Source organism: Anguilla anguilla, chromosome 1, assembly GCF_013347855.1.
Source record: "Anguilla anguilla isolate fAngAng1 chromosome 1, fAngAng1.pri, whole genome shotgun sequence".
Taxonomy (NCBI): Eukaryota; Metazoa; Chordata; class Actinopteri; order Anguilliformes; family Anguillidae; genus Anguilla; species Anguilla anguilla.
The window spans coordinates 45,592,981-45,620,259 of NC_049201.1; the positions used below are offsets into that span (position 1 = coordinate 45,592,981).

The 27,279-nt window shown below is 38.7% G+C and overlaps 1 protein-coding gene across 2 annotated transcripts in view; it reads left to right on the plus strand.

Annotated features, from left to right (window-relative positions):
• oxr1a (oxidation resistance 1a) overlaps positions 1-27,279 on the plus strand; it is a 172,225-nt gene that overhangs the window by 9,368 nt on the left and 135,578 nt on the right. For both annotated transcript variants that reach the window (XM_035393192.1, XM_035393211.1), the window contains exon 2: positions 16,216-16,306. In XM_035393192.1, coding sequence (XP_035249083.1) covers positions 16,290-16,306 — 17 coding nt within the window. In that variant the 5' untranslated portion in view covers positions 16,216-16,289. The remainder of the gene's footprint in view (positions 1-16,215; positions 16,307-27,279) is intronic.

A 27,279-nucleotide genomic window follows, 5' to 3' on the forward strand; every position in this document is an offset into this window, starting at 1 on the left:
CTTGGGCGACATTGCAAGGGAAATACAACTGGGAAATGAACTGGAGTGAATATTTTTAGTGTGAACCCCTTCATGAGGTTCATGTGCGGGATGCATATAACAACTGAGTCAACAACAGCTTAATAAATATACAGCTAAAACCTCTTTCCTCGAGCATGTAAAAAGGTAGACCCATGCTACCTGGGGAACTTGGGCGATATGATCCACAATTCAGTATTTGTCCTTTTTAAGATGGAGAAATATAGAAACCTGATAGAAAGTTGGAAGGAGAAAGCCTCTGTCAATAGATTAAGCCAGTATCAGTAGGGGAGACTTTCTCATGGAACATCCTATAAAATTCTATAGTTGACCCATCAGGTCCTGTTGTCCTGTAACTGTTCATGCAATGGAGGGCATCTGCTAGTTCCTCTACTTACCGGGAACGTCCTCTGAAACGTATCAATGTTCGGAACGTGAAACAAATTTTTAAGTAGAATCAGACAGCAGATGAATAAAGCTCTGAGTAAAAAATTTTAAATTCAGTATTCGTTTCTTGTTCATCATTAGTAATCTCTTCCGATTTGGTGCAAATGTGAGAAGTTACCTGTGTTTCGCTGGAACACCTGACTTGCTGTGCAAGTAGTTTGCCAGCTTTATCCCAGAGTCTAATCAATAGCAATAATTGCCCTGTTTGATGTGTGGGCAAACGCTGTCAGACTCATGTTGTCAAGGTCAGATATTGGACGCGGAGAGTGATCATGGTCGACTTGATGGCGGCAGCTGGAGAATTGAGGCACTTATTCCCGCTTTTGTTTTCCCCAGCAGTGTATGATATTATTTGGCCCTGTAGGTCGGTTATAAAGCCTCCCATAAAGTGGATTTGGATCCATCTGCAGTGTGATTTATCTGTAGAGAGAAAACAAAATTAAACTGGTAAAAGATATAGAGGTTGTGATGCACTAAAATAGCATGATAAAATGTTATGAATGATACAACTACTCTATTCTCTGTACAGCCAGAAGTCCTCAATTGGAGAAGTCATTGGAAAGTTTTTCATTTCTTTTAATGAAAATTTAGTAAAAATATGGAGGAACCTATCCTAAACATTTTCTGCCCCAGATGTGACCTACGTCCCCTTTGTAAAATCTACTCCTAAAATGTATGTGTTGTATTATAATTTGGTCTGACTGTCATCAAGGGAAAATTGGGATTCCGGTCCTTTAAAAACTGGGTAATATGAGGCCAGGTGTAGTAAGTTGTGAGAAGTAGTTTTTTTTTTTTTTTATCTAATAGAAGTATGACCCATTTCCTTCTAAACTGCTGGAATCCATAGCCAATTAAAAAAATAAGATGATATTTCATTGTGGTGCTGAGGTCCCACCTGTTTTATATCTTTGATATTTTATAATCCACAGTCTCTAAATTTAACCTTCCCATCAGCACTGTAAAATGTTTGACAATACTTTCTAAATTATCTTGTGTCAATTTAAATGTATGGTTCTATCTAATTTCACGGTGGATAAATTTATCTATCAGATGTCATATATGGAAAAAGTGACAGTTTCATTGTAATAATAAACTTTATTCATATAGCACCTGTCACACAAAAATGCAGCTCAAAATGGTGTACAATATAGCACTAAAGAAAAACACAAATACGAGGCAATGCTCAAAATAAATAAATAAAATAAAATAAAAAACAATAAAAATTATTCAAAAAATAATTTCTTAAATGAAAGAAAGCAGTCTTGGTCACTGTGCCTGTGCCTTCAAACTTAGGCCTGGATCTAAAATGACTGACAGATTTCTAACTACTGATTCTGTCCATAGCTCCAGACTGCCCAGCCTAGTAGAAAGTAGATTTCTTTTTGATTTGATTACTAAATGTATCCCAGGCTTGTCCTCATTCAGTTTCAGCAAATTCCTGGCCGTCCACTCATTGATGGTAGACAAGCCGGCACTGAGTGCACTCGGGTCATTTGGCTCCACAGATATATACATCTGTGTGCTATCTGTACACAACTGATGCAAACTAGCATTTATTATTACCCAGATATTACACAGAGTTATTCCTCTTCTCGGCAATAATCCTAGAAAAATGGGCTTGCCTTTCTGTGTACAGCCTTATTGTAGATTGCAGTATGCTCCTTCAGAATATTGTAATGGGTCTGTAATTTAGTATGTCTCCCATCCCTGTTCAGATTTTTGAAAGGACCATTTTACCATGGCATACTTTGGCTGCGACACCTTTTTAAAAAGGATTTCTCTGGAGCCACAATATCTAGATTATTTCTTAGTCTGCTATTAAAATTGTCAACCAGATCATGTACTGGATAGCTTGTGGTGGACATAGATGGAGAACTCATCAGATAACCGAACCTAGAAGCTGATGAGGCATCCAAAACACTTTTCTTATTCTCTGTGGTATTTATTTGCTTGTAACACTGCACCAAAACAATACAGAAATGGTCAGAGACGGTGACATTAAGAACCAATACTAATCCCCTATAGAGCACTGAATCCAGCATATGGCCACGGTTATCGAGAGGTGTATGATGTAGCCTAATTGAGTTGTATGAGTGGTAGCAGCTATGACCTGGCATCTCTCTGCTAAGTGCAGAGTAAAGCTTTTCAGCATGAGGTTTTGGCAGTTTTGTTTGGATGCCCTCCAAATGGATCATTACTGCTTCAGTACAGCGCGGCACGCTTGTAAAAATCATGTCCGTTGGGGGCGATTTCATTCCAATAAAGTGAATATTATGAGGAGCAGAATGCATTTAAATGAATGGAATGAGCAAATTGTGTCGGGAAAGTCTGTTGGCAAATGAAATGTTTATTAACATTATCTCGGTGAACAAAGCCATGCTTGTTTGTAACACATCCTTTTACAAATTACATTAATTACAGGATCATACAGTGAAACAATCTTGTATCAGTTTTTTAATTTTTTTTAGGAATGATAATTTATATGGCACAAACTGCAGTGCAGTTCTGCATCTGATTTTAGGATAAATGCGTAGGCCAGATGGTGGACATCGTTCACTCAAGCGGAACCTAACATTGGATCATCATTGTTTTTAAGAATGAATATTATGCTGCTACATTTACAAATTATTCCAGTTGTTTGGCAAAGAAAACACTGTTGACTGAACTTTTGAAACTAAATTTAAATGTTAATCAAATTAATGTTATCACGTCATTTGTCTGTAATTGCATAATGATGTAACAATGTAATAAAATGTCTTTCACCTAATTTATTGTGCTGAAAAGAAAAGGAAAACTGATTACTATTACTATGTGGCATTAATACATTGTGCATTGAATTAATATGTGGGGTTTTATCAGAGCCAAAAATAGTTCTTAGAATTGGAGTGCTTCATTATCATGTGAAGTGTTTCAACTGCAATATGGTTGTTTCTGTTGTATGGATTTTTATTATATAAATGCTTTATTTGCTTTAAATATGTTTTTAAAAAACATGATTTTATCTGTAACAGTAATTTGTATTGTAAGCTAGAAACTCAACAATGGTGTCTTATCTTCCATGTTACTGTAAATGGATATAGTACAGTACTGTAACTGCATTAAATGTAATGTACTAATGGAGTTAATGAAGTAATCCTTTTTCCCATTTTATCTTAATCTACCACATTCATTTACCTATTTGCAAATTGGTTTAAAGAAAATAAAAACAGTTTAGCATTTTGCAGCATTAGGCTGATGTAGTTTTAGACTATCACAGAAGTCATGTGAATTTTTACATTTCTTATTTTTCAGTTTGTCTTATTTGCTTTGGGCCATTTGAAAGGTAATAGTAATGTATAGACCACAAACAATGATAAAAATGTCAGTACACAGATATTGCATGGCCTTGGTGTGAGACAGTGTTTCTTGAATAAAGAGATCCCTTGTGTCTGACTGAACATTAGGAGGGAAGGTTTTTTCCCATTTAAATAGAAGACTGTCTTATTTCTACTTCCTGTACTGTGTTATTCTTACGTCCTGCTGTTTGATTTTTTCTCCCACCAGTTCGATGGAACTTCACTGAAATGCCATCGCTGACAGTCCATACTGTAGAATGTTCAGAAACCCTTGCATCTCTTGACAGCATTTCTCTAAACCCCTTGGTCAAAGCAGAGACCTAAATTATTCATTAAAGGCAACTGTGTCTTGAGTTGACAGCCCTGGGACAATACGTGATTGATATTATACTGTGTTACTGAAACTAGGCCGAATTTGTTTAAACTGATGTGGACTCATTTAAAATATTTAAATAGGACCCCTCGTGCGGTTAAATATACACGCTTGAACCACGTTTATGTACTGTCCTAAAATACCCATTGTATAAGTAGTAAAGGATTGTTTTTTATTTTTATAAGTGACTTGGCATGTTATTACGCGACAAGACCAATAGTTGACATGTCCACCTATTTTTAAGCGAGTTTAGATTGATTTAAATGATATCTGTCCACTGTATGAGTTAATTGTGCCCTTTGCTTCCTGGGTGATACTATGGAGTTACCATTGGGGAACAGTTGAACTCCAATACATCACAGTTCATGGTTATATGGCCTAAATCCTTTGCAGAATTTTGATTTTATGGAAAGATAATGTATCCTGGTATAAATAATAACTAGAACTGGATTTGCAAGAGCTCAATGCAGTGACATATTCTCATATTGATTGTGGATCCTGGCAGCCGCCCCCTTGGGGGATGGCCACAGCATCTAGAGGGGAAGGAGCGTCTCAGAGGCTGTATAGCGCCTCCCCAGGCCGATCTGGGACCTGCCATCTTTGTGCACCGGTTGTCCGGTCATCCGGTGCAGTCACTCTGGCAACTCTGCCGGCTAACTCCGGGTTGGAAGACAACATTTGGGAGGAGAGTGTGTGCTTGTCTGCACTCCAGAAATAAAGGAGGCTGTTGCATCCATGAGATGCAATGAGGCCTACAAATATGAGAGTCCATTACAAAAAGAAAAAAAAAACGGCAAAAAATGGTACCCATCTTGTGTGCCCTCTTCGAATCTTCTTTGGCTGCAATAAATGACATTAGATGCTTTCCTCCCAAAATGGAGAATACTCCTTTAGGGCAGCTCTTGTATTTTCAATTTGTTGCTGTGGTTTTCTTTTTGTCAACTGTCCTTGCTTTTCAAAATCATTTCATCATGTTCCACTTTGTAATGTCTGATCATATTTGTTGGCCTGTCCTGTCGCTGCGATGTCCGCTGGCAATGTGGGGGAACAAAGATGGACGCTAGTTTCCGTTAAATCACCTGCTGCCAGACTTTGCTTTTTACTCCACAGCCCACCAACTGCGCTGCCACTGAGCTGGAAGACTGCAGTTCTCTCACGGGTGAACCTGGCAGAAGCTGGCAGACTGTCTTGTGTGATGAGATGGGGAACAATCCCACCGAATAAAAAAGAAATAAAAATGATCATCAGTTTTTGGCCTTTAGCTCAAAGTTTTGGGTATTGTAATTTGATTAATTCCTTGGTGGTCAAGACAATGTTGAAATTATTTAATGTAACTCTATATCCAGTCTACATTAAGCTTTTTTTGTATATTTGTGAAGTTCTGACGTTTGTTTCAATTTGAGTTGAAATTGTGTTCATGCTGTCACATTTACTGACTTGACTGACCAATAGACTGGCTGGCTGGCCAGCTTGATTTGAGCTTGCTCTCGATAGCATTGTTTTTTTTCTGCTTGATCATGAATGTATTCATGTTTCATTATTTTTCAGTCTCAACTCAGGTCAATTAAATTCTTCATCAGAATACAATCTGACCATAATTTGTGGACGCTGTTCTCTGTTGACTTTACTTCCATTATAACATCTATCATTATAGCATCTGTCCTTCTTGTTGGTTTCCTCCATCATGGGTAGAGGCAAGGTCATATGTTTGTAGCACCATTTATGATATTAATCTTTGATTCTCTGAATTCTCCACCTATTACATTAAGAGTTGAAGCAAAATAATAGTTTTCAATGGTTTACACTGTATCATGTTTTATTTCCCTGAACAATTCATTTAGCAGATGCTCTTATCCAGAGTGACTTACACAGCTTTTTTCCATAGCATTAATTACCTTGCTCAAGGGTACAATGGCAGTGTCTTACCAGGGAATTGAACCTGTGATCTCTAGGTTACACAACCAACTCCTTACCCATTATACTACACTGCCGCCCACAGTACTACTTACAACTACTACCATTTCTTTGTCTTCCTTGTTGTAGTCTTCGTCATGTTTGCCATCTTGTTCATTGTCATCTTTGTATTTGATTCAGACTATTTGCATTGCCATTTCCCACACTATCTTGGCCTATGCCCCCTCTCCCCCGTAACAAAAGGCAGCACATTTGTGACATTCCCCCATACACACAGACATGCACTTACCTGAGAATTATTTTAAGTGTAAAGAAATGGAACCAGTGGAAAAAAACAGTGCTCCAGTGGTGCCCAAACGAATCACAATCTTGCAATGCTTTTATTCAGAAATACCTCTCTGGCTAGTCTGTGGCTTACATTTTGTTTTTAGACTGTCTAATGCAGCTCCACCTTCTACAGTGTGGGTGAGATGTTGATGAGTCCTTTTCATATATCCTGCTTTGATGGCATTTTTATTCCAGTTAAAGATGCATTGCATTTTCTGAAGCTAATTGACAATAATTGGCCTACTGTCATGAGTCTTCCTACTGTGGTTTTGCACAGGTACATTATAAACCTATGATGGTGGCTGGGATCGAATGAGACATTGTCATTGTCACGTTTTAAACTCATTTTCATTGTAAGTTATTGTCATGATTAATGTGGGGATAAATTTAGTGCCAACCTGTCCCTGCCTCCTCCGCAAATCTGTGGCCCTCCCGTAAGTGGGGTCTGCCCAGGGAAACACTAGCATGTGGTATATACAAATGTTCACACAACAGAAATTATTAGTAGCAAGGCCCAGCATATGAAATGAATTTTATTGGTAGCTGACTGCGTAAAGCCCTTGGAAAGCCCTTAATTTACCCGTCTGCTTCCCTCACATTAGCCAGAGTTTCAGTCGAGAGCTAAAAGTGTCTCGTTACCGTGCAGTACATAAACTAGTTTATCGATCTCTGTTTACTGGAAGAACATCACGAGAGACTGTGCATGATCTATAATATTGGTCAAAGTACCAGTTCATTTTATTACTGTGAGGGTTGAGAGGTATTTCATGTGCTTCAGGGCAGCATCGCTGTATTCTGTGCATAAAACGTGAAACACGGTAGCTCATTTAGCCCATTTAGAGCAGTCTCCATTCGCCGTTAATCTTGATACGGATTAAGTGTTTATAGATCATGCGAGAGCAAATAATGGCTTGGCATTACTTGTTCACAGACAGCTTTGGCTACTTGAATACCTCCTTCCTTAACTCCCCAGTGACATTGGATTCTGCTACGGAGACAAATTTCCAACTTGCCACCAGTTATTCCTGCATCAGCAAGTTGTCACTACCTGACATCTTGTTTTTCATTTTGCGTGTATTGGAGAATTAAAAATGAGGAACATATTTGGAATTTGGAATCACTGCAGGATAAACTGCAAAATGATGTGTGTCTGCGTGTGTGTGTGTGTGTGTGTGTGTGTGTGTAATGAATAGGGCTGAATGTAGGCAATCATGTTTCTGTTATACCAAATGCAGCGATTAATACGTATTCTTTTTACATGGCGCTTTTTACATGCCACATTTTTTTATTAAGTGTTAGAAGTGATTTACAGCATGAGAAACAAGGAAATACATAGTAAATGGCATATACACACATATATATAATAATATATATATATATATATATATACACACACACACACACACAGTACTTTAAACCAGTAGCGTAATCCTCAACCGTACTTCTGTTATCTTTAAAATCCCCTTTCAACATAAAAGCTCCAGCAAATAGACCTTGGGCATTCTCCAGTGAAGACCCTGTTGCATTACTTTAATTGCAAGCATTGATTCATAGTTGCCATGTTGTTGCCATATTATTGCACCCAATAAGTTTACAACAAATTACCAAACTTTCTAGGCAAGAAGGGGCAGTTTATCCATTCGAAGATTAACCTTAAAGAAACATTGCAGTAATTGTTGGTGACATGCCTGTGAGTTTTTTTTTTTTTCAGATCCATAAGCTTAAGAAAAATTTCAACTTAAGACTTCAACAGAACCAATAGGTAAGGGCTGGCAGTCTCAGGTGGATAATGGGCAGGATCAATTGGGGACATGAGCAGAGAGACACAATAGTCCCTGTCTAACCAATGTCCAAGAAAATGTTTTTTTTCCTGAAAGCTACCTGTCATTTTACTTTAAGCAATCGGTAAGCTAAATCCAATTTATGTCAAATCTTTTTTTGAAGGAAAAAAAAAACACTTGAACAAGCAGCCATGCTTGTATTTAATTTGCAGGATTATGTATACTTTTGCGTTTCCTGTTAACGGGGCCGTTGAACCGCAGATGGCGGAACTGTTCACTGTCACGCATGCCAAGAGGGCGGGTGACGCTGCAGAGCGAGCTAGGCGACCCTCGTAGACCACTGCACGGGGCTGGCTTCGCCAGAATTTATTCATCTGTGGTAACACTCTCCATTCGCAACTCGCGAGACTCCCGAACGCCACCAGGGGCTACAACACAATCCGTTAAAAGGCCGATTGCTAATTTTGCTGGTCTGTGCAGAGACAGTTAAGCTGAAACACAAGGCTGGGTTAATGGATCTCAGCAGGGACCCCCTTACCCCCAGTACAGAACATCCTTTTGTTTTATTCTGCTAAAAATGATCTCTCCCACCACCACCAATACGCAAGACAGCCATAAGTTGCCTAGCGTTTTTATTAAATGGTGCTTGTATCACTCCACTGTGACACACATCTTGTTTTCATGTTGGATCATATTGCCATTTTTGCTGCAGAGGTATACTAGAAATCCTTTATTGTAGCAGTGTGGGTGGTTTACAGTAGTCTGCCTTTCTTTTTTATCAGTTTTGATTTCCCATTTTTCCATCTGGGTGAGACATACTGTAATTGTCAGCCACTTCCTCTAAAGTTTGCTCCTTTGAAGAATCAATAGGGCACAGACAAGCATCCGTGTCCTCCAAAGCCATCACTTTCTCCCCCCTCTCGGACAACCCCCTGCTGCGTCACTGCATCAGAGGGCTGCACATTTGGCATAGTGGGTTTGCAGGCGCCCGTTTCACCAGAAGGGCGGTGAAAGTGGACCTGCTGACCAAAACCCTCCGTCCCTGGCCTCTGCTGACTCTGCTCACCCAAGAGGACTCCAGGTCACAGCTGGCACTGGCACAGACAGGATTATAGTTCCAGATCGTGGTGCGTGTCACTAAGAACAAGTGGCGTAGCTGGACTGCCTAATCGGGCTCTGTTTTGTGCTGTCTGCTGAAAATTCTGCTTTCATCATTTATGACTATTCTGGTAAAGCCCATATAAGGTGATTGTGAGGTAACAAATGGAATGACTTTTACAAATGGTCCAAAACTAGACGGATCAACTAGGCTCCTTTGATCCTTTCCTTTGGGCCTGGTCTCTTGGTCACTCGACAGTATTCAGTGTTATATTGGCTTACCTAAGAGAGTATTTTTAACTGCTAATGGTTTTTTGATATCCTGAGTCCGTGGAGATGGTTCTATAAAAATATTTGCTATATAATCACTTTCAAGGTTTGCCGCAAAGATGAGTCACGTTTTCCAGAAAGGGTTGGGGGGGTTATTTTGTCTGAGAATGTTCATTTCCACTCTGTATATTTTCCCCGTTAGATTGCCTGCACAGCTTCCTTTGTGAAATGACATATTGTAAAAAGAACAATTTTTCCCCAAACAGGTGCGGTGGTGGTTATGATTAAGTTTTCAAATGTACATTTTATTCACTCTCCTACACATCAGTCCTACTTTCATAAACATAGAAGTCAATGATAAACTGTCACCTATAAATGTCAATTCAAATGCTATCTGAAATTGCAGTGTGTTCTGTTTTTGCAGAAAGAGATGAGCAACAGCATTGAGCATGTGGTTCTTTTGTATTGTTGCATATTGTTGTGCTGTGTTATTACACTGATGTAGCCTGTGACTATTTACCCAAACAATATTTTGTTAGATTTCATAGAGTTTCATAATAGCTGTTGTAGCAGAACCAGGGGTGTGGGGTTTCCACGTCACCAAGTTGAATAACCAAAACACACAAACAAAGTAAAATTAAACAAGGAAAGTTTATTTGGGTAAACTCACAAAGGGGGGAAAAGGGGAAAATCAGGCAATCAGTCCAGTTCCACAATCCTTATCCGTAATCTGTGTCTGTATTCCAAAATTCAATCCAAAACCGGGTTCTCAGACAAATGATTCGATACACAAGCGGGATAGTCAAGCAGTCCAGGTCACAACGGTAATTCGCACGATAACTCTCACAACTCTTACTCTCTCTCATCAAACGCATTTCCCTCACGGTACTTTGCCCCTTCCTCATGTTTCGGCTCTCCCTTTATCCCCGAGCCCTGAGTCATAATGAACTGCAGGTGCATCTGATTATTGCAGGAAGTCCTTATATGGTTCGGGGGTGGAGCCAACGTGCTGCCAGGTATCTTCCCTCCACTACCAATGCCCACGCCTCGCCCAGCTATCTATCACACTATCTTGAATTTGCTATTTTGCTAGTTAACTGTTTATTTCAAAACAGAACCAAGATTGGTCCCCTTCAGTGTTGTTTTGCCATCATTCATTCATTGATTCATTCTGTCCATCCATCCGTCCTCTCCGCTCTATTCCAATCCAGTCAGAAATATGTTCTCTCTTGCCTTCTCTCGGTACGGTAAACTGCACTCACACAAGGGCCAAGTTGCCATTAAGTTGCATTAAGAACTGGTGGTGGGGGAATCTGTCTAGTTCACTCATTTCCCACTGATTGTTGTATTGTGGAGAGAGGATGCAACAAAACTGTTTAGTTTTTTACTGCTTAAAAATAAATTCATCTGACTAGCCATTCTGAGGATGAGGTTGAATATTTTAACCCCCCCCCCCCACCTCCGTATCAAAGACAACAGGAAGTAATGACACAGTAGAAATTAAGAAATATGAATCTCAGAGGTACAGGCTGGCCAGTCAAAAGCACATAGTACAAACCTTGAAGAATGTGTGATTGCATAATTGATACTGCAGCATAATTAGTAGCAAGGATACTTCACATAACATAGCCTATTTCGGAAAGTAAATGCAGCCTACACTAAGAAATAAAAGTTGCTTGTTGCTGTGGTTTTGGTGGACAGATGCGTGGGCTGTGGATTGGTTACTTTCCTCTCACCTCCCCATGCACAGTGGCACCATACCAGCATACCAGGCCAGCAAGCCAAGCCTGAAGCTGTCTTTTACATCTGGATCTTTGTTTAACTGCTGACAACTACTCTGAATGGCATGTGCTACAGCAAACACTGTTGGTGTTATAGCTTGTCAGATTGAATCCCTATCATGTTCATATGTGGAATTGTGGCTAAAGAGGGTGTTTTCCACATCGACTAATGTAGCTTATGTGTTGACACAGGGATGGACCTCCTTTAATGCTGTAGTATCAGTGCCATGTGTGTAACCAAACAAATTTATATATTCTGTTTACAAGACTCAATAACTGACAAAGAATTCCAAAGATTACCCCTTGGGTGTGCCAAGCCAAAATGGCCATTAGCATCCTAAAACGTCCCAGACAGATCTAACTGGTGAGTGTTTAATTTCACGTTCTGTTTATATTTTTATCACTAAATTCTGTGGATAATAAAGGTAGGGAGAATGAATTCATAATATAATGAATGGATGGTTTTGATGACATTGATAAGGGGTGGGCAATATGGTGAAAAAAAAAAAATTCTTCCAGATGTTTGGATATTACACAATCAACATAAACATCAACATAAAATGATAATTAATAACACAAACACATTTTTACATGCTTGTTTTAAAAACTCATAAATTTGATTATGTTTTTCTAATGTTTCTCTCTACATGAGAAGCCCTTGACTTTCATAACTAACATTAGCATTAGCTTAATTGGCATTGACATTTCTTCTTAATTTGGAAACATTGAGGCACATGATTTCAAAGGTGTGTGTACACACAAATATGGGTGAATTATTCATTTATAGCCGTGAATTTATGTTAATCGCCAATGATATGAAACCACATTTCATGGTTACACAGAATTTTTTAGGATTGTCCTCATACCTCACAAATCCATGCTATGCCAAACTATGTACTACACAGCTATGTTCCTAGCTATACTGCAGGTCTACTTTGAGGTAGTAATGAAATCTTTTGAATTTGGTCGAATGTCATGACAGTCAATTGATGCTTTTCAAAGCAGGAAACACAGTTAGCTGTAATACCCAGTGTAACTTTTCAGCAAATGTAAGGACAATCTCCATGATTTTCCTGAAAAGCTGTATCATGGCTGGGAAAAAAAATGTTCCCACCCCTAGTCCCAGACTAAATAAGATGGACTCAGCCATGGTTTGGTTGGAGTAAATCACGTGCTGCTGTTGGAGGTCTCTGTCCTGCATTATCTGTTGTTTAAAGAGACTGCTCTTCCCAAGCCACCACGCCATTCTCTTTGTCTGCGGTCCATTTAGCAAAGGACCTGAGGTCAGCGGCATACCGGCTCCTCCCTGTCACTAGACAGGGAATCCTGGGATAGCAGTGGGCATGCGGTCGGGGGGCTTATGGTCTGATAGATTCAGTTTACTTATACGGGTCCCTCTGCTTTGTCGCTTGTAATGCCCGGAAAGGTCAGGGCATGGCCTGTCACTTCTCATCACAAGTTTCATTAAGAGGACAAAGGAAACGGGGTTTAATGAGGAGAGCGGGTCACGATCAACTCGCCCTAGATATTACAATCGGCGTTAACCGATAAAAAGGGTTGATTTAATGATGGCTGCTGGCAACAATCATACGCCACATCCCCTCACCCAAAACGGATTAAGGGCGAAGAATAGAGTGTAGCCATGGCCGATTTAGAAATGGGATGTGCGCGTAGGATGCATCATTGTACAATATGAGTGAAGTCAATTAAGCTTTGATGGAAGATTTTAAGAAGGCTCATTTGAAAGCATACACAGGGAAAGCCTTTTGCCGTGGTGGGCTGATGTATTGCGTTTTTGTGAGAGTGCACAGTTTCAGCAGGCTGTCATGTTAGTCTCACATGGTATTACCATGTTCCCTCCATTTCCATGAGAATACATGCATGTGCAGATGTTTTTCAAAAGTTACATTTATGGTTGACACATTTATAATGCATATGTAAGGCAATATATCTTATGGGCCTCTCATTGCGACCATCTGCTGAAGCTTGAGGGAAACTGAGTAGTCTCAGGTAACTGAGACTACTCAGGAGATGCATCCTTTGCCTTAATTTCAAGTCTACACAGAGAAACACAGAGAGATGTGCATAAACACTAAAACACTATACCAGACCTTGGCCCTTCGCCAGATGAGATTTTATTTAGCTGCAGCAGAGTGCCAGTTGCTGGAGTTTCAAATTTAATGAGATTTTAAGAGCAGACCCAATGCACCCCTCCCCCAGCACCACCACCATCTCTAAACCAGACAGTTTAAATTGGGACAGCGTTCATGATGGCATTTTCCAGACAACCAGATATGACCCTAACATCATCTCCTCTCCCAACATCAATTTCAGAAGCTGAGGGGGGGGGGGGATTTAAATTCAGTGACTTTAGTAAGTATAACTTATTACCACTGTGCTTCCCACCCTCAGGAGAAGAACTTGTATAACCTTTTTTGGATAGGTTAGTAAAGATATTTTTTAGACCTAGATAAATTCTAGTAATATCCCCAGGGTTAATGTCTTAACCTTAATGTGGAATATTAATATGACTTTGAAACTAGACAAAATACCTTACAGGCTTTGATGCTAAATTAACCTTTTTAAATACATATGTACCCAGCTAATATACAGTACCAACCTCACTGTCATTATATTTCGAATATCATAATAGTTTCAAATTTTGGAAAATAAACTCTGAAATTCTTTATCTGTCAACATTTCTCTGTTTAAGAATCTGTAATTAGAGGTCATCTTATCAGTACAATTTAAGTGCAGTTTTTAAAATGAGGAATGCTTTCTTCCACGATACTTTATCCTCTGTTTTGAATGTTCCTTTCTTCACAAGTCTTCATTCCAAGATGTAGGCCACGTGCGTGTGTGGAGCAGTAGGGGGCTACAGTGAGCCACAGCTAGCCTAGTTTATGATAAAAGTGAGTCAGGTGGCTTATTATACAATGTATAATTGCAATAAACGAGCATTCACAAAGATCATTGGATGCAGTTCCATTTTTCAGCATATATGCAAACATCTGAATATTTTTCACGCTGCTAAGGCTGTTGTTCCTGCTGCTGTTAGATTAGCTGCTCCCCATGTCCCGGTTACCCAACATTGAATTGGAATTTTACACTGGCATTTACACAGCTGGATATTTCCCAAAGTGGTCAGATGCCTGTAGAAGGGTATCGCGTCAGCGTCTTACTTGCTCAAACCTGAAATATTCCGTTCCTGTACGGTGACTTAATAAAACATTAGACCGCAGTAATAGCCCTGTCTGCCTAATATCCCCCGATTTCAGTTCATGTTAAGTTTAATGGGTCATTCTGTTTTATTATGATTTGATGGAAACCTAATTTTGGTTTATGCTGCCATTTTGTTTATGTCGCATCAGAGGGAATGAAGCTAGTTTGTCTTTCGGTGTGGCATTGTGAGGCATTGTGAGTTCTTTGAGGAGTGAGGGAGAGGGGGAAGAGGAAGAAGGTGAGCGGCAGGTTCATCTAATCACCCAGCTCTCGTCTGCTCCTCATTACTGTACGTGCACATAGTTGTGAGCTAGGCCTACTGAAAGCTGCATTAATTATTGAATCTCCTCCTCTTCTTTGATAACCTTTTCGTGAAAGAGCAGTTGGCTCACAGCAGGCAGCATTACCTACTGCACAGTAGGCACTTTGGAAATGCAAATCTGTATAGACGAGTAGAGACTGTATAATGTCTTGCTGATAATTGTCAGAACATTCCTGGTGTGGACATTATGCGTGTAAAGGAAACTGTAAATATAGAAATTGCATAGTTTGGTATTTAATTTCATTGTACTTTTTCTAGTTCAACACTTTATCTGTATTTCATTCTAGTCCTACATTGGCCAGTAACCTTGAGGGCAATTCAACCTAAGCATTTTTCTTATTTTCCAATTAGAGCTCTTTCACATTTACCCTTAAGGCGTATATTTTGGAGTGCATACAGTATGTAATATGACCCTATGCACAAAATTATGTATATAATGTTGTTACCTCTACAAAGTACGATGCCAAGTCAAATATAAGGTTTTTCTGTCATTTCTCAACCACATTTAATATCTTTTGGAAATGGTTCACCAATTGTGTTTTTCCATCCACGGCAGCTTAAGAGGTTGATACAGCAAAATGAATAAAATTGAAATGTTTTACCTTTTAGTTTATAATTCTAGGATCTTGTAAAGATGGGGTTATTGAACTGTTATTGTTACGTCCATTATATTTTTGACAGGCATTTCAAATGTGATTATATAAAATTATAATATATTATTAGATATATTATATTATACTGTCTACACAAAACTAACTTTCACTGAGGTGATATGTGATCTATAATTTGTGTCTTTTTCCACATTGTAACTTTTTTTTTTATCACTGTGGAGGGTACCATTACAGTTGTTTCATAAAAAAGGACGATCTTGCTCGCCAGAATCACAGTAAAATAGCCAAGTTTATGTGGTATAGGCCTACTTTCTGCTTACCAAAAACTTTCTACCTAGCTGGGTGTATACGATCCAGTTCAGGTATAGTTCCTTGGCCTGAATTTCTGCCTCACCAGCATTTTTCGCCCATGTCTATACTTTATACTCACTTTCTGATGTGATTATACTGACATTTGGACTGCGTTGTTCAGGGAAATACCCCTCGAACACCCAGTTTGGGGCAAAGGCAGCTTTTATGACCAATAGACTGACTAATACAATACCCGTGATAACAAATTAAGAAGCACTTAAAAACATTGCTCCAGAGCTTGAAGAGCATTAAATGTGGTCCCTGACACTTCGTACGGACATGCTGCCCTGGACATCACTACGATGCTGTCACAACATTGAAAAGCTCACCGTGTATCAATCTTCTGTCCCCTTGCCCATTCTTAGGTGGACTCCCTCCCCAGAAGACCTGCCATTTCATCTCATTACGAGCAGTCATTTGAAAAGGGGATTCTGCCAAGATGTTCAGCACCAAAAGGTCAGTGTTCTTGCAGCTATCTGTTGTGTCTCTGTGCTTTGTAAATATTGTCACACCTCTCCGCCAACGATGTCTGATTTCTAAAGACGTTTACCGACTGAGCATTCTGCTGTTGTCTCTGTTAGTTTCATTATGCATCTGTTTTTGAAGTTTTTTTTGTGTGTGGGGGGTTGTCACTTGTCTTTTTTTGTGGGGTATTTTTGTTTCGAATAGGGATGGGGCCATTTACTTGAGTAAACGAGTACTCGCTGGCAAATTCTTTAGCATTTTGAAAAAAATGTAATCAGAAAAATCTTTTGCCATAGTTACGAGTCAAAGTGTGTATAGCCTGTTTGTTGCGCTGGTTTTTAATCCTTTTATTAAGCAAAAATATTAAAATTGGATTATTTGTGAAGTAAAGTTCAAATGGATGGTCATTGCTCAAACACAAATAGCCAGAAGAACAGTGACCCACATCTTCAAGTCTTTGTGTGAACAGTTGCTTAAGCCTCTAAAAGTGTAGTCTGCACTTCTCAGATCACTTTTTTTCCAATTGCAAGCATTTTGATTAAAGGTAATTGGGAGGTTCTGTTTTGTAATTGTCTGTGTTCATATTCTCCCGAATGTAATGAAATGCCGCTGCGTGGAGAATCGTGAATCTCATTTGATTCAGTCCGAGTAAGCGCTTGTGGGAGCTCGCACATTTGCACGTGCACATGCATGTGAGTACAAGCAGCTTACTGCCTCTGTCATTTGACACAAGCCTGTAGGGGCTTTGTGTTCATACGCATTTATAATGTTGACACTCAATTCCCTCTAGTTCTTGATATGTTAGTTTTAATTCAGCGCAGAAATGGTTCAAGTACATCTTGCAGGTACTATATGCAGTGTTTTACCGCAAACAAGAAATTGTGTTTAGGATCCTGTCCCTCAGTGGAGGGACTCATTATTAAAATCCTGAAGTACAGAAAAACCATGTCCAAATACATTTATACATATAGCGGCTGAACAAAACAGCATCCAGTGTACAGCGCATAAACCCCCCACAAATCACTCAGTGCTAGCTGTCCCTCATGTATCTGGATGTACATAAATCATCCTTCCTCAGCAAGCTTTCAGGAAAATAAAGCTCTCCACAGATCCGTCTTTGCCCCTGGAATCCTCTAAATACCCCAGACAGAGGACAGTGTGGTTCTGAAATGAGCTCCTTGCCTCTGGTACAGGTGGATACCACCGACCTAAAATAAGATGGGTCTTGATCAGGTTTTGTGGCAGCTGCTGGCTAGCACTTGGAAAAATTAAGATGATTTATTACAATGGTTTCATCCCTGTCGACATTTACAGTGACCAGCTTAGCATCCTCTGGATATTTAGAATTATAAAATTCATCAGAATCGTAAATGATCTCTTGCCATATTATTGTAGTGCTACAATTAAGTGGTTTATGGTGGTGTTCAAAGGTGCAAATGAAAAGATAACAATTCAAGAAAGCCATGTAATTATAACCTATATATTAATTTTTAACATGACATACCATCCAAAATAAAATAAAATGTGGTAAAATGTGTAAACAGCCAAACATCAATGTAGCCATGTGCCAATAATGTGTCCCACAAAATAATAATTTTTTAGAAGACTGTTGGTTTTTTATTATTGTTGTAATAATACATGTATATCATTCTGAACTTTATCATTTGCTAAAAGCTTCTTTTAGTTTGCTCAGGAGTACATTCATTAAAATTTTAACTGGCCAGCCACTACACTGTAATGTAATGTCAGTAGCTCTGCTATTAGTCATAAATAATTTCCTTATTGTTTTAGCTTCCTGTTATCTACTGACAAAATCTGATTGGAAGAAGATTTTGAAATCGTTTGCTAATGAGTGAGTGCAAAATGTCTCAAGCAGTTACTATCACTGGTCCCAATACTGACCATGAATTAAACGAAACGGCTGCTGGATGGCTCATTTGGTTAAGGCTGTATTGCATAGATGAGCTTCATGGCCTTAGATTGAATACTGACCATGCCAGTGCCAGCTGTGTCCGGTAGCTCCATAGGGTACTATGGATTGCTGGTTGCGTTGCCCAGGATATAGGAGGGTTTAGTTGGATGGCGATGAACGTGGACCCTTATCTCGCGACCCCTGATGGTTGATCTGGTGGCCATGGACTGCATGCTGAAGCTATTGTGAAAGATCTTCTGTAATCTGCGGTATGAAAAAGAAGCACCTGGCAACACCCCATGTTTCGGAGGAGAACCATGAATGTCTGCACTCTCCCAAATTGGCGGTGGGGTTCGCCCATGTACACAACTGTGGTCACAGACGATTGGCTATTCCAAGTTCGGGAGGGAATTGTATATGCTCAGTCCCATGTTGGGTGCCAAATTTATTTTTAAAATAAAAATGAAAAAAGGAACCCATTTTGGGTTGCAATATTTCTGCTTTTTGTAAATGCATGGTTTGCCTGTCTTTTCAAGAAAGTGTTCCGACACTGGCAGCTCCATAGATGGAGGAATCACTTTGGTGTGCAAACACTTTGTATCCGAGCAATTGTGTAACACCTCTTTCCACAGTGAAATGGGTTATTTCAGGTACACTTTCTTCTGGGCCTTCATTATGTGAGCTGTTAAGTAAGAAAGCTGTTGAGCCTTTCAGAAACCAAGAAAAAGCTTTTGGAAGAGTTATGGATGCTGGAGCTAAAACTAACCAAGAAGGGATAATGAAGTTGGCTTAGTTGCTAACTTAACAGGCAATTGTGTAAAAACTTAACAAATCCATGTTGTGTTTAATTAGGCACTGCAGCAAAGTGGATGCTTTTTTTCAAAGCTATTTGGGTTATTTGTGGAAAGTACTCAAACCTGTGTGTCTTTTGTTTGTCAAATAACCAGTGTATGTTTCTGAGATTTTCTATCTGTTTAGAAGGACGAGGTAGTTTTTATTCCAGATAATCAATTCCTTAGTGTGGTGGTTCATTTTAGGATTTCACACATACATCATGGGTATTCAAGTGGCATATATTTTAGCACAGTGTCAATAGTCAATATAGGACATTATCTTGCCATATAAAATAGGGACATTTTTTGCATTGCATCCAAAATGTTAGTGTTACGCAGATGCAAATGTGTGGCATTTTAAACAGTTACTAAAAGGCTGGTTAGAGTGGGTTATGGGAGGAGCAGAGAGCGTTGTTTTCCCTCTTTTTGCAGTTGTCTGATGTTCTTCTTATCTTGGCAAGCCTAGGAGGCCTTCAGGACCTTGGACAGTGCCAAGCACATCTGTTACCATACAGACTTTCTTTTGACAAGTTTGTAATGAAAGGCACCTTCAAATCTCACCTATGAAAGCTGTGCCTAATCTTTATTTTTTGCCTTGGTATTTCTTGTACCCCTTCTAATGAAATAAAAATGGCCTTTTTAGTTATTTTGGTGTATGTTTTTCCAGTTGCCACAAGACATGGTCTGTCCCAGTTGGCAAGCACAAGTTATGAAGGGTCTGTGCCACTCTCTGAAATAGAACAATGGTGCTTTAAATCTCCCCACTTCTTTGTCACCTATTTCTTTGGTGTGTCTTTCAACAGTTCAGCACATTGTCTACACAGACCTGCAAAATGATTCACACCTTTGATAAAAGGAGCAAGAAAGGCTGTATGAAATAAACAGTACAGATATTGTGCTATATTTCATGAAGTGAAAAATGTCTTTGTTGTATTTTTTAAATGTTCTCAAAAACAAGTACTTGCTGTTAGGTTTGACTTGGTTGCTGAAAGAGCCATCGTATGAGTTTCTGGCTAGATGGACACCCGCTTTTTGGCTAAAATGGAGCTGGTAGGTGGCTAATCTGGTCAAGGCATTGTTCTAGTGAATGGACAGGCCCCACAGTCTATCAGTACTGAAGACAGACGATACCAAGGCCAACTGTGGCTGGCAGCTTCAATCAGGCTTCCGCTGGGGACCCTGCTGGTTGATCAGGTGGAATGTCTTCCTCAGGCTCGTATCTGTTTGAACTGAATGTGCAGTGTGTTAAGAAGTTTCAGGAATGATCCCTGAAGAATGTGATTGGTCATTCCATATTGAAGAGAAAATGTGTGGTGTACAAATATGGTGTTTTTTTTTTTTTTTTAGATTTTTGGCAGTTTCGTAAAACACAATAGAAAATGGCTCTGTGCTGTAATTCTTGTGAGGGTGTACGAAGCACTGAAAGCAAGGATGTGAATAATTGTGAGACATCTCTTTTGGGGGGTAAAATATTGCAAATTTTGCTTTTTTTCCTCAATTTTATTAGTGTAAAAGGATATCATTTTTCCATAGTTTTTAGCATGCAATATAGCTCACTACCCACATTGTTCATCCTATACATCCTTCTTTGTCCGTTATTGTCAAGGGTGTGAATAATTTTGGATAAGTATGTACATGAGAAGAGGCACTCGGCCATTAGTAGACATTGCATAATGAGAAAGCGCATTGCTCCTCCTCTACTACATTTGTGAAAATGGTTTCATCCAGTCCAACTCATCAATACGTGACAAGAAAAATAGCTCTGGGTTAACAGAGTTCTTCTTTGGCAAGCCTTTAGCACCTTGTTTACCATCCACAACTGCAAAATGGAGGTTTCCTTTTTCCTGCAGCTAAATGGCAAAGAGTGTCATCAAACATGTTGTTGAATTACATTATGTTTTTAAAATCAATTCCTGGCTAAATTGCCTCCTTTAGTCAGAATGAAACTGCTTTGGATTTGCACCACATTTATTAGAATATGACACAGTGGAGATTAAACACCTTACATTTGTTTTAGGCTAGCATGTTCTCACCTGCTACAGGCAGTTTTTGGTGATCAGTTTATCATTCAGGCAGTACTTAGATTTACTTAGGTAGAGTTTGCTGTGAAATGAAAATGTCTAGCAAATAACAAGAGCAAAAGCCTGACGTGTAAATGTAAGTAAATTTACATGTAAATGTATCTAGGCATTAGACTTAATGGGAAAGCAGCAGTTTATATCTAAGGTTGTATACATAAACATAAACAACTCTCAAGAAAGATTATACTTCCATAATGTATGTCCATAGCATGTGGCTCTGTTACAAAATGATTCTCTGATAAATAAAAGGAGTCCTTCCCTTTTTTCTCTTAATTGTTTAATTGTGCTTTTGTACCCTTGTCTATTAGTGTTGTTCTGGTTGTTCCAAATGTTCAGAAAGTGTATTTATAAACAGTAAATCAAAGTAAATATTTTTTTAAATGTTGGTATTTCACCACCCACTACATATGAAGTACAGTTTGAGACAATGTAGTGTTCTGTTGGCCTGTGGAACTTGGAAACAGTTAATTGTTTGGTCACTAACTTATCAACAACACAGGGTGAAATTACACTGATGCCTCTTTCTCCTATACCTTTAACCCATTTTGGACCAAAAAGCGCCCATCCTGTCTTGATTCAAAAATATTTCAGAATCACTTTATTGTAACTTCCTTAATATAGTTATACAGTACATTAGCTGTATTTAGTATCTGAGGGTACTTGCAGCGCACGGTTATTGTAGTTTTGTCATCAGTCCAATAAAAACCCTAAATGATGTTCATGGAACATGCATGTTGCATTACATTACAGGCATTTAGCAGACGCTCTTATCCAGAGCGACTTACACAACTTTTTACATCTCATGGAATCCTCCTAGTCCTTGGACTGTCACTGACAAACATTTTCTCCTCCATGTTCAACATGAACGCTCACATTCCTGCAAAGGGATCGGAATGATGATCAGATGTCTGTGACTGCAATACTGAAATTCTAAAGCTTGCATGTCTCGCTGAGTGTGAAACAAAGCAACATTTTGAGATCAACTGCTGAACTCGCCAGGAACGACTGCTGGAATCTGTTTATCGTTAAGCCTCAGCTGCTGCTGTTGATTTCAATATTGGTTTACTCCACTCCCTACCCCCAAGTCACCAAATCCTTAGTCTGTGCGCACCCAGACTATTAATTAAAAGGCTTCCATTAAACTTTAATCAGTTCAACAACTGACATATTACTTTACCTTTGATTATATTGAAATGAAGTTGCAGAGGAGAGGCAAGAATAATAACTCTACGCACATTCCAGAGGACAGTATGCTTGTTTATTTGTTTAGCATTCTACCCTCTATTTTATTATTATGGGTGGGTAGATGGGTTGGTAACTTTGGTTTAATCCTTCCTGTTGTGTTTACACATGCTCATTAAAAGGAAACTAAAGCACTGTTAAATTTAATCTGAGATTGTGTTCTAAGATTAATTTTAGAAACTTGTTTAAACTTTTCCCTGGCATGGCTATAAATCTTGCTCAGAAACAGGGCCCATAACTCTTTTGGCGGTTCATGCAATTTGCATTTTCTCTTTTATTTACCAGCAATAAGCTGTTCACTAATAAGGCCTCCTTGTGTTTATACTACAGTAAGCTTGTTTAAGACACCCCAAGGAATTGCCCCTCATTATTCAGCTCATTGTCCACCATTCCGGCGATGTCCGCTATTGATCTCTGCAAATAATAGTGTCCGTTGTGTGCAGCTCATAAAATATATGCTCTGAGTGGTTTCCTTTATTTGGCCTTCACTTCCCTTCCAACACTATACTTGCTATGGGGGTTTTGGCCACTGGCATAGTTCCTTAACCTGGGTTTTGAACAGGGGGTCTACAGACCCCTTGGGATCCTTGAAGAGGTACTGGACACAGCTTTGTCCTATTTCCTTCTTCAGGATTGTTTACTTACAGTACTTTACAGTTTGCTGTGTATTCGGAGTACAAAGACATGGTTGGATATAGATGCATTAAAGTCTTTTGTCAAACCCTTGAGTGTATAAACCCAGACCTGAGATATTGTTTGCAGTCAGTGCTCAATTGTAAAACTGTAGTGGTAATTCAGGGCAGTTATGAGCTACTGTAAGGTACTGTCCTGCTCAGTTTTGGTCATTTCGTAACTGGAAACTGAAGCACTCCTGCAGAGCAGTTATAAATGAGGTTGGTTCAAAAAGAAATTACTGATGGGGGCTTGATTTCATTATGGCTTTTAATGTTTTTTTTTTTCCCTTCAGCACCGGTGCACTAATGCCAGGCCAAAAGCATTAGGCCACCTGTGGTTTAAAAAAAAAAAAACTTTAGGTAGAGAATAATTCTGTTAATATATGAACATCTATTGAATAACAAACCAACATTACATTTTTTTTCTTTTTTCTTCAAATTTTTACCTACAATAACACAAAAGAGTTTTACTTAAAAATAAGCTTAGACATGACTTTCCTCAAATTCTCCTCCTTTGGCTTTACAATTAAATTAATTATTGGAAGTCCAATCATTTTGCAAAGTGGGAGGTTGATGGGTGAGAGGTGGAGGAGTAATTAAATAGACTGAAATCTTATCTTCCATAAGTTTTGTAGAACCACAGGTTGCCTAATACCATTAGCCTGTAGTGTAAGTAAAATAGGCACTAAAGCTGCAATACTCTAAATATGGTGGTGTTAGGCTTAGATGTGCGGCACCAAGTAAACATATTGTGGCAAGGTTATTCCCCACAAGAACGTGCAAAGAAGCTTAAGATTTCCAGGTGCAGTGTTCAGTAGTAGACAAATATCTTGTGGAGTCTACCAAAATAAATTATTGTAAAACTGCACAACAACTACAGGAAGAACTTGATGCAGCTAGAGAGAAATCAGTTCCCCTAACTGAAGTTTAACGGCAACTATGATTTGCTGGACAAAAAGGATGTGCATCTGCCTTTTACAAATGTTTTTTTTGTCCAGTGTTGATGGTGCTTGGCCTGCTGGACTCATTTCTTCTTGTTAACTGGCCAATTGAAGTGCCATTGTAAGATGGTGAACAGCAGCAGATAGAGAAAACTTGTCAAATTTCAGAAAAATTATCAGGATGGATCGATATTACTCTGGATAAGTGGAAATGTACCTAAATTAATTTTTTGGGTGAAAGGGCCCTTTGAGAGGTGGTCTCAGTGGATGAAAAGACTTGTTGACACCAAGTGTGGACAGCACTAAATTATTTTGACACCCCTGCTGCCCCCACATTGTACTGCACAACATGTGTTCATGCAAACACATTTCTTGCAAATTTAAAAAATATCAAACAGGGTAAAATGTATATTGTTCGCACCTGTCAAAATTTGAATTTTCACTAATATCCAGGTGTATATACGCTACTGCTGTCTCCAAAATAGGACTAGGATTTATGTTTAATTCATCTTGTTCATTTCCCTTTTGTCCTATGCACTGTTATGTTTGTTTTATGCCAGACCCAGTGGCCACCTGATATTGTCACAGAAAGCAACCTGACAGCCAGCAGAGATATGAGCCTTCAGCCATCCAAATGATATGTATGAATCCCAGAGTGTGCTTAGACCCAGGGAAATAATTAGGTCAGTTCTTAGGTCAGAGCTAAGTATTTATGGAAAAATAAAGAAAATAAAAAAACAATTTTTGAATAATTTCTATCCTAATTTTTCACATTTAAAACATGGCTGAGTGATGTTAAATTCACTCTGCTAACATTATTTTCAATGCCTGATATTGACCAGGATAGGGACTGTATCAAATAAAGCATTTACATTTTTCCACAACTTTGTTTGCATATTTGATTAGTTTTTCTCTATTTGGCCTTAGCCAGAATGATTGTCTGAAGTAATATAACTTTTATCAAATACGATTTTCGCAATAGAGACAAGTACAAGTATTTCAGTACACAGCTGTAGAAGCTATTAAAAGAAAAGCAAATGGCATTGATTCACAGTTGAAAATGTTGTTAGCCAAGTCAAAACACCACCTTTTAAGAGGTCATTTTAGTGCATGTGTTTGAGATTGTGCACTTCTATTACAAGTCCATCAAGCTGAAACGTTAATGAGTGTGTGGTTAGCAAAATGGCTATATCTAGGGGCAACACAATTAAAGTACTCTGGTTAAAGTCCTGGTGTGACAAGACCACTAATTCTCTAAAAATATCTAACTGTTTAATTGATCTTTGTATGTGATTACCGTGTCTCTTGACAGCTTTGTATTTTAAGTCTCAGTAGCTTCCTATGGCTATTTATAGTGCACAGTAAAGGCAACTGAATGCTCTCATGGGCGTTTTGCCTATTGTAAAAGCAAGCTGAAGGGGTAAGGACTGGCTGTAGCTGACCTTGACTCCAGGCAATGAAGAAAAAAGTCCAGTACCAGGGGTTTACCGGTCAGTTCCGTTAAATCAGCCTGTTCAATTTGAATTAGTATATCCTGTTTTCTCTCCTCTGACTTCTCATATTGTATGGACTCCCAGATGACATATTCAGCTGTGATACTGTGTTTGTACTGATCTCTGTGATACAGACTGTCAAAACTCTAATTCACCATTTGCCCTGTTCAGGGAAACTGGAGGAATCTGTAAGAAATACATGCCTACTCTATCTTTTCTTATTTTCTTATAAAGGCTATGCATGTACAACTGTGTTGAAACTTGGTTTCATTCATTCATTTACAGTACAGTATGTAAACAAAACAAAGTAAAATATTTCAAAATATGTGATTCCATTGCAGTGAATTCCAGCAAATATCCCTTACCCTGTACCACTTGGTGACAAACGCATCTTTCTAGGACCTCAACCGGGTTACCAAATATTCAATTTCAGTTTGGTTTTAAGTCAAAATGGTCTCACAGCATGTTATTATGGATAGCTAGCTAGCCAACTACAGAATTATATTCAATACAGAGGCTAAAACTATAAATGTAGTCATGCTATGGCTAGACTAGCTACTCTCTATGCAGTCATTCATGGACATCAACTGACACTGCTGCAAGTACGATACTGTCACTGCTGGCTTGCATGTTCTTACAAAATTCCACTTTATTTATCGAGTCAGACCGATGCACATTAATTTATATTCGTGATTCTACTTTCGCAGATGCTACTTCATAGCTGGGCGTATATGGAAAAATAATGCACATGTCCCAGCCAATCAAAATGGAGTATTCAGCCAAGCTGTTGTATATTGGTTTTGTGGGCATGCAGTATTTGTCAGTTGAGAATAAAATTATTTGTATCATCTCTCACACTGACTGTGTTTATTGACATAATAGTCTAAGCTTTTACTATGATGGAAAAATGTGGGTCCATACTTATGCATGCATGCATTTTCTATACAAGTGGCTACCTGGCCAAGATGCCTTCTAAAAAAAATTGGATTCCAGAGCATTATGTGACCACTCGATCTGTGAAATGGCTGGCTTTGTAACTTGGTTTAATTATCACCTGGTCCTAGTTTCTCCATACAGTAGCTCACAAACATTTCCACAATATTGGAATTTGGAATTGGAATTATTGGAATATCCTGCAGTCAATCATTTTTTTTATTTTGGCTGTGGTTTGGTATCTTCTTTCATTTTTTTCATGCATTTCTTTTCTGCCTGTAACTTGTATATGTTGTCTTTTGATTGAATATTGAATGCTTGTTGAATTCTTTAAATCTGTTCATGTAAATTTTGATGAAAGTTGAACAGGTTGTCCTGCATATGAATGAATTCAGCAATTTGATTGATAATGGATATCTTTGATAATACTTAACAAATTAAATCAAATAAATATATTTTACATGTTGGATAACTGGAGTTTTAACTGCTCATGCACTTGTGTTCAGAGTGTGTTGGCTGTTAAAACTGCTGGATTCAGAAATTAAACATATTTTACTTAATTCTCACTTCCCTGACGGTGCCTGACTGTTCCTGGGATTTCTGTATAGCTCGCTGTTCAGTTTTCACCAATACTTTCCTTATTTTTGAATATAAAAAGAGTTTCTCTAAAATGGTGTTCTCCTAGGTTGGGAGTGGAGTTTTGCATTTTACCTTGCTCAGCGGAAGATGGAGGAAGCTCAAGCAAAAGCTAACCAGCTCTATGTTCCAATAAATCAAACTCCTGGTGTATGACTGGATATTCACTTTCAATGTCACACCTTAAAATACACTGCAGCTTATGTAGCTAACAATGAC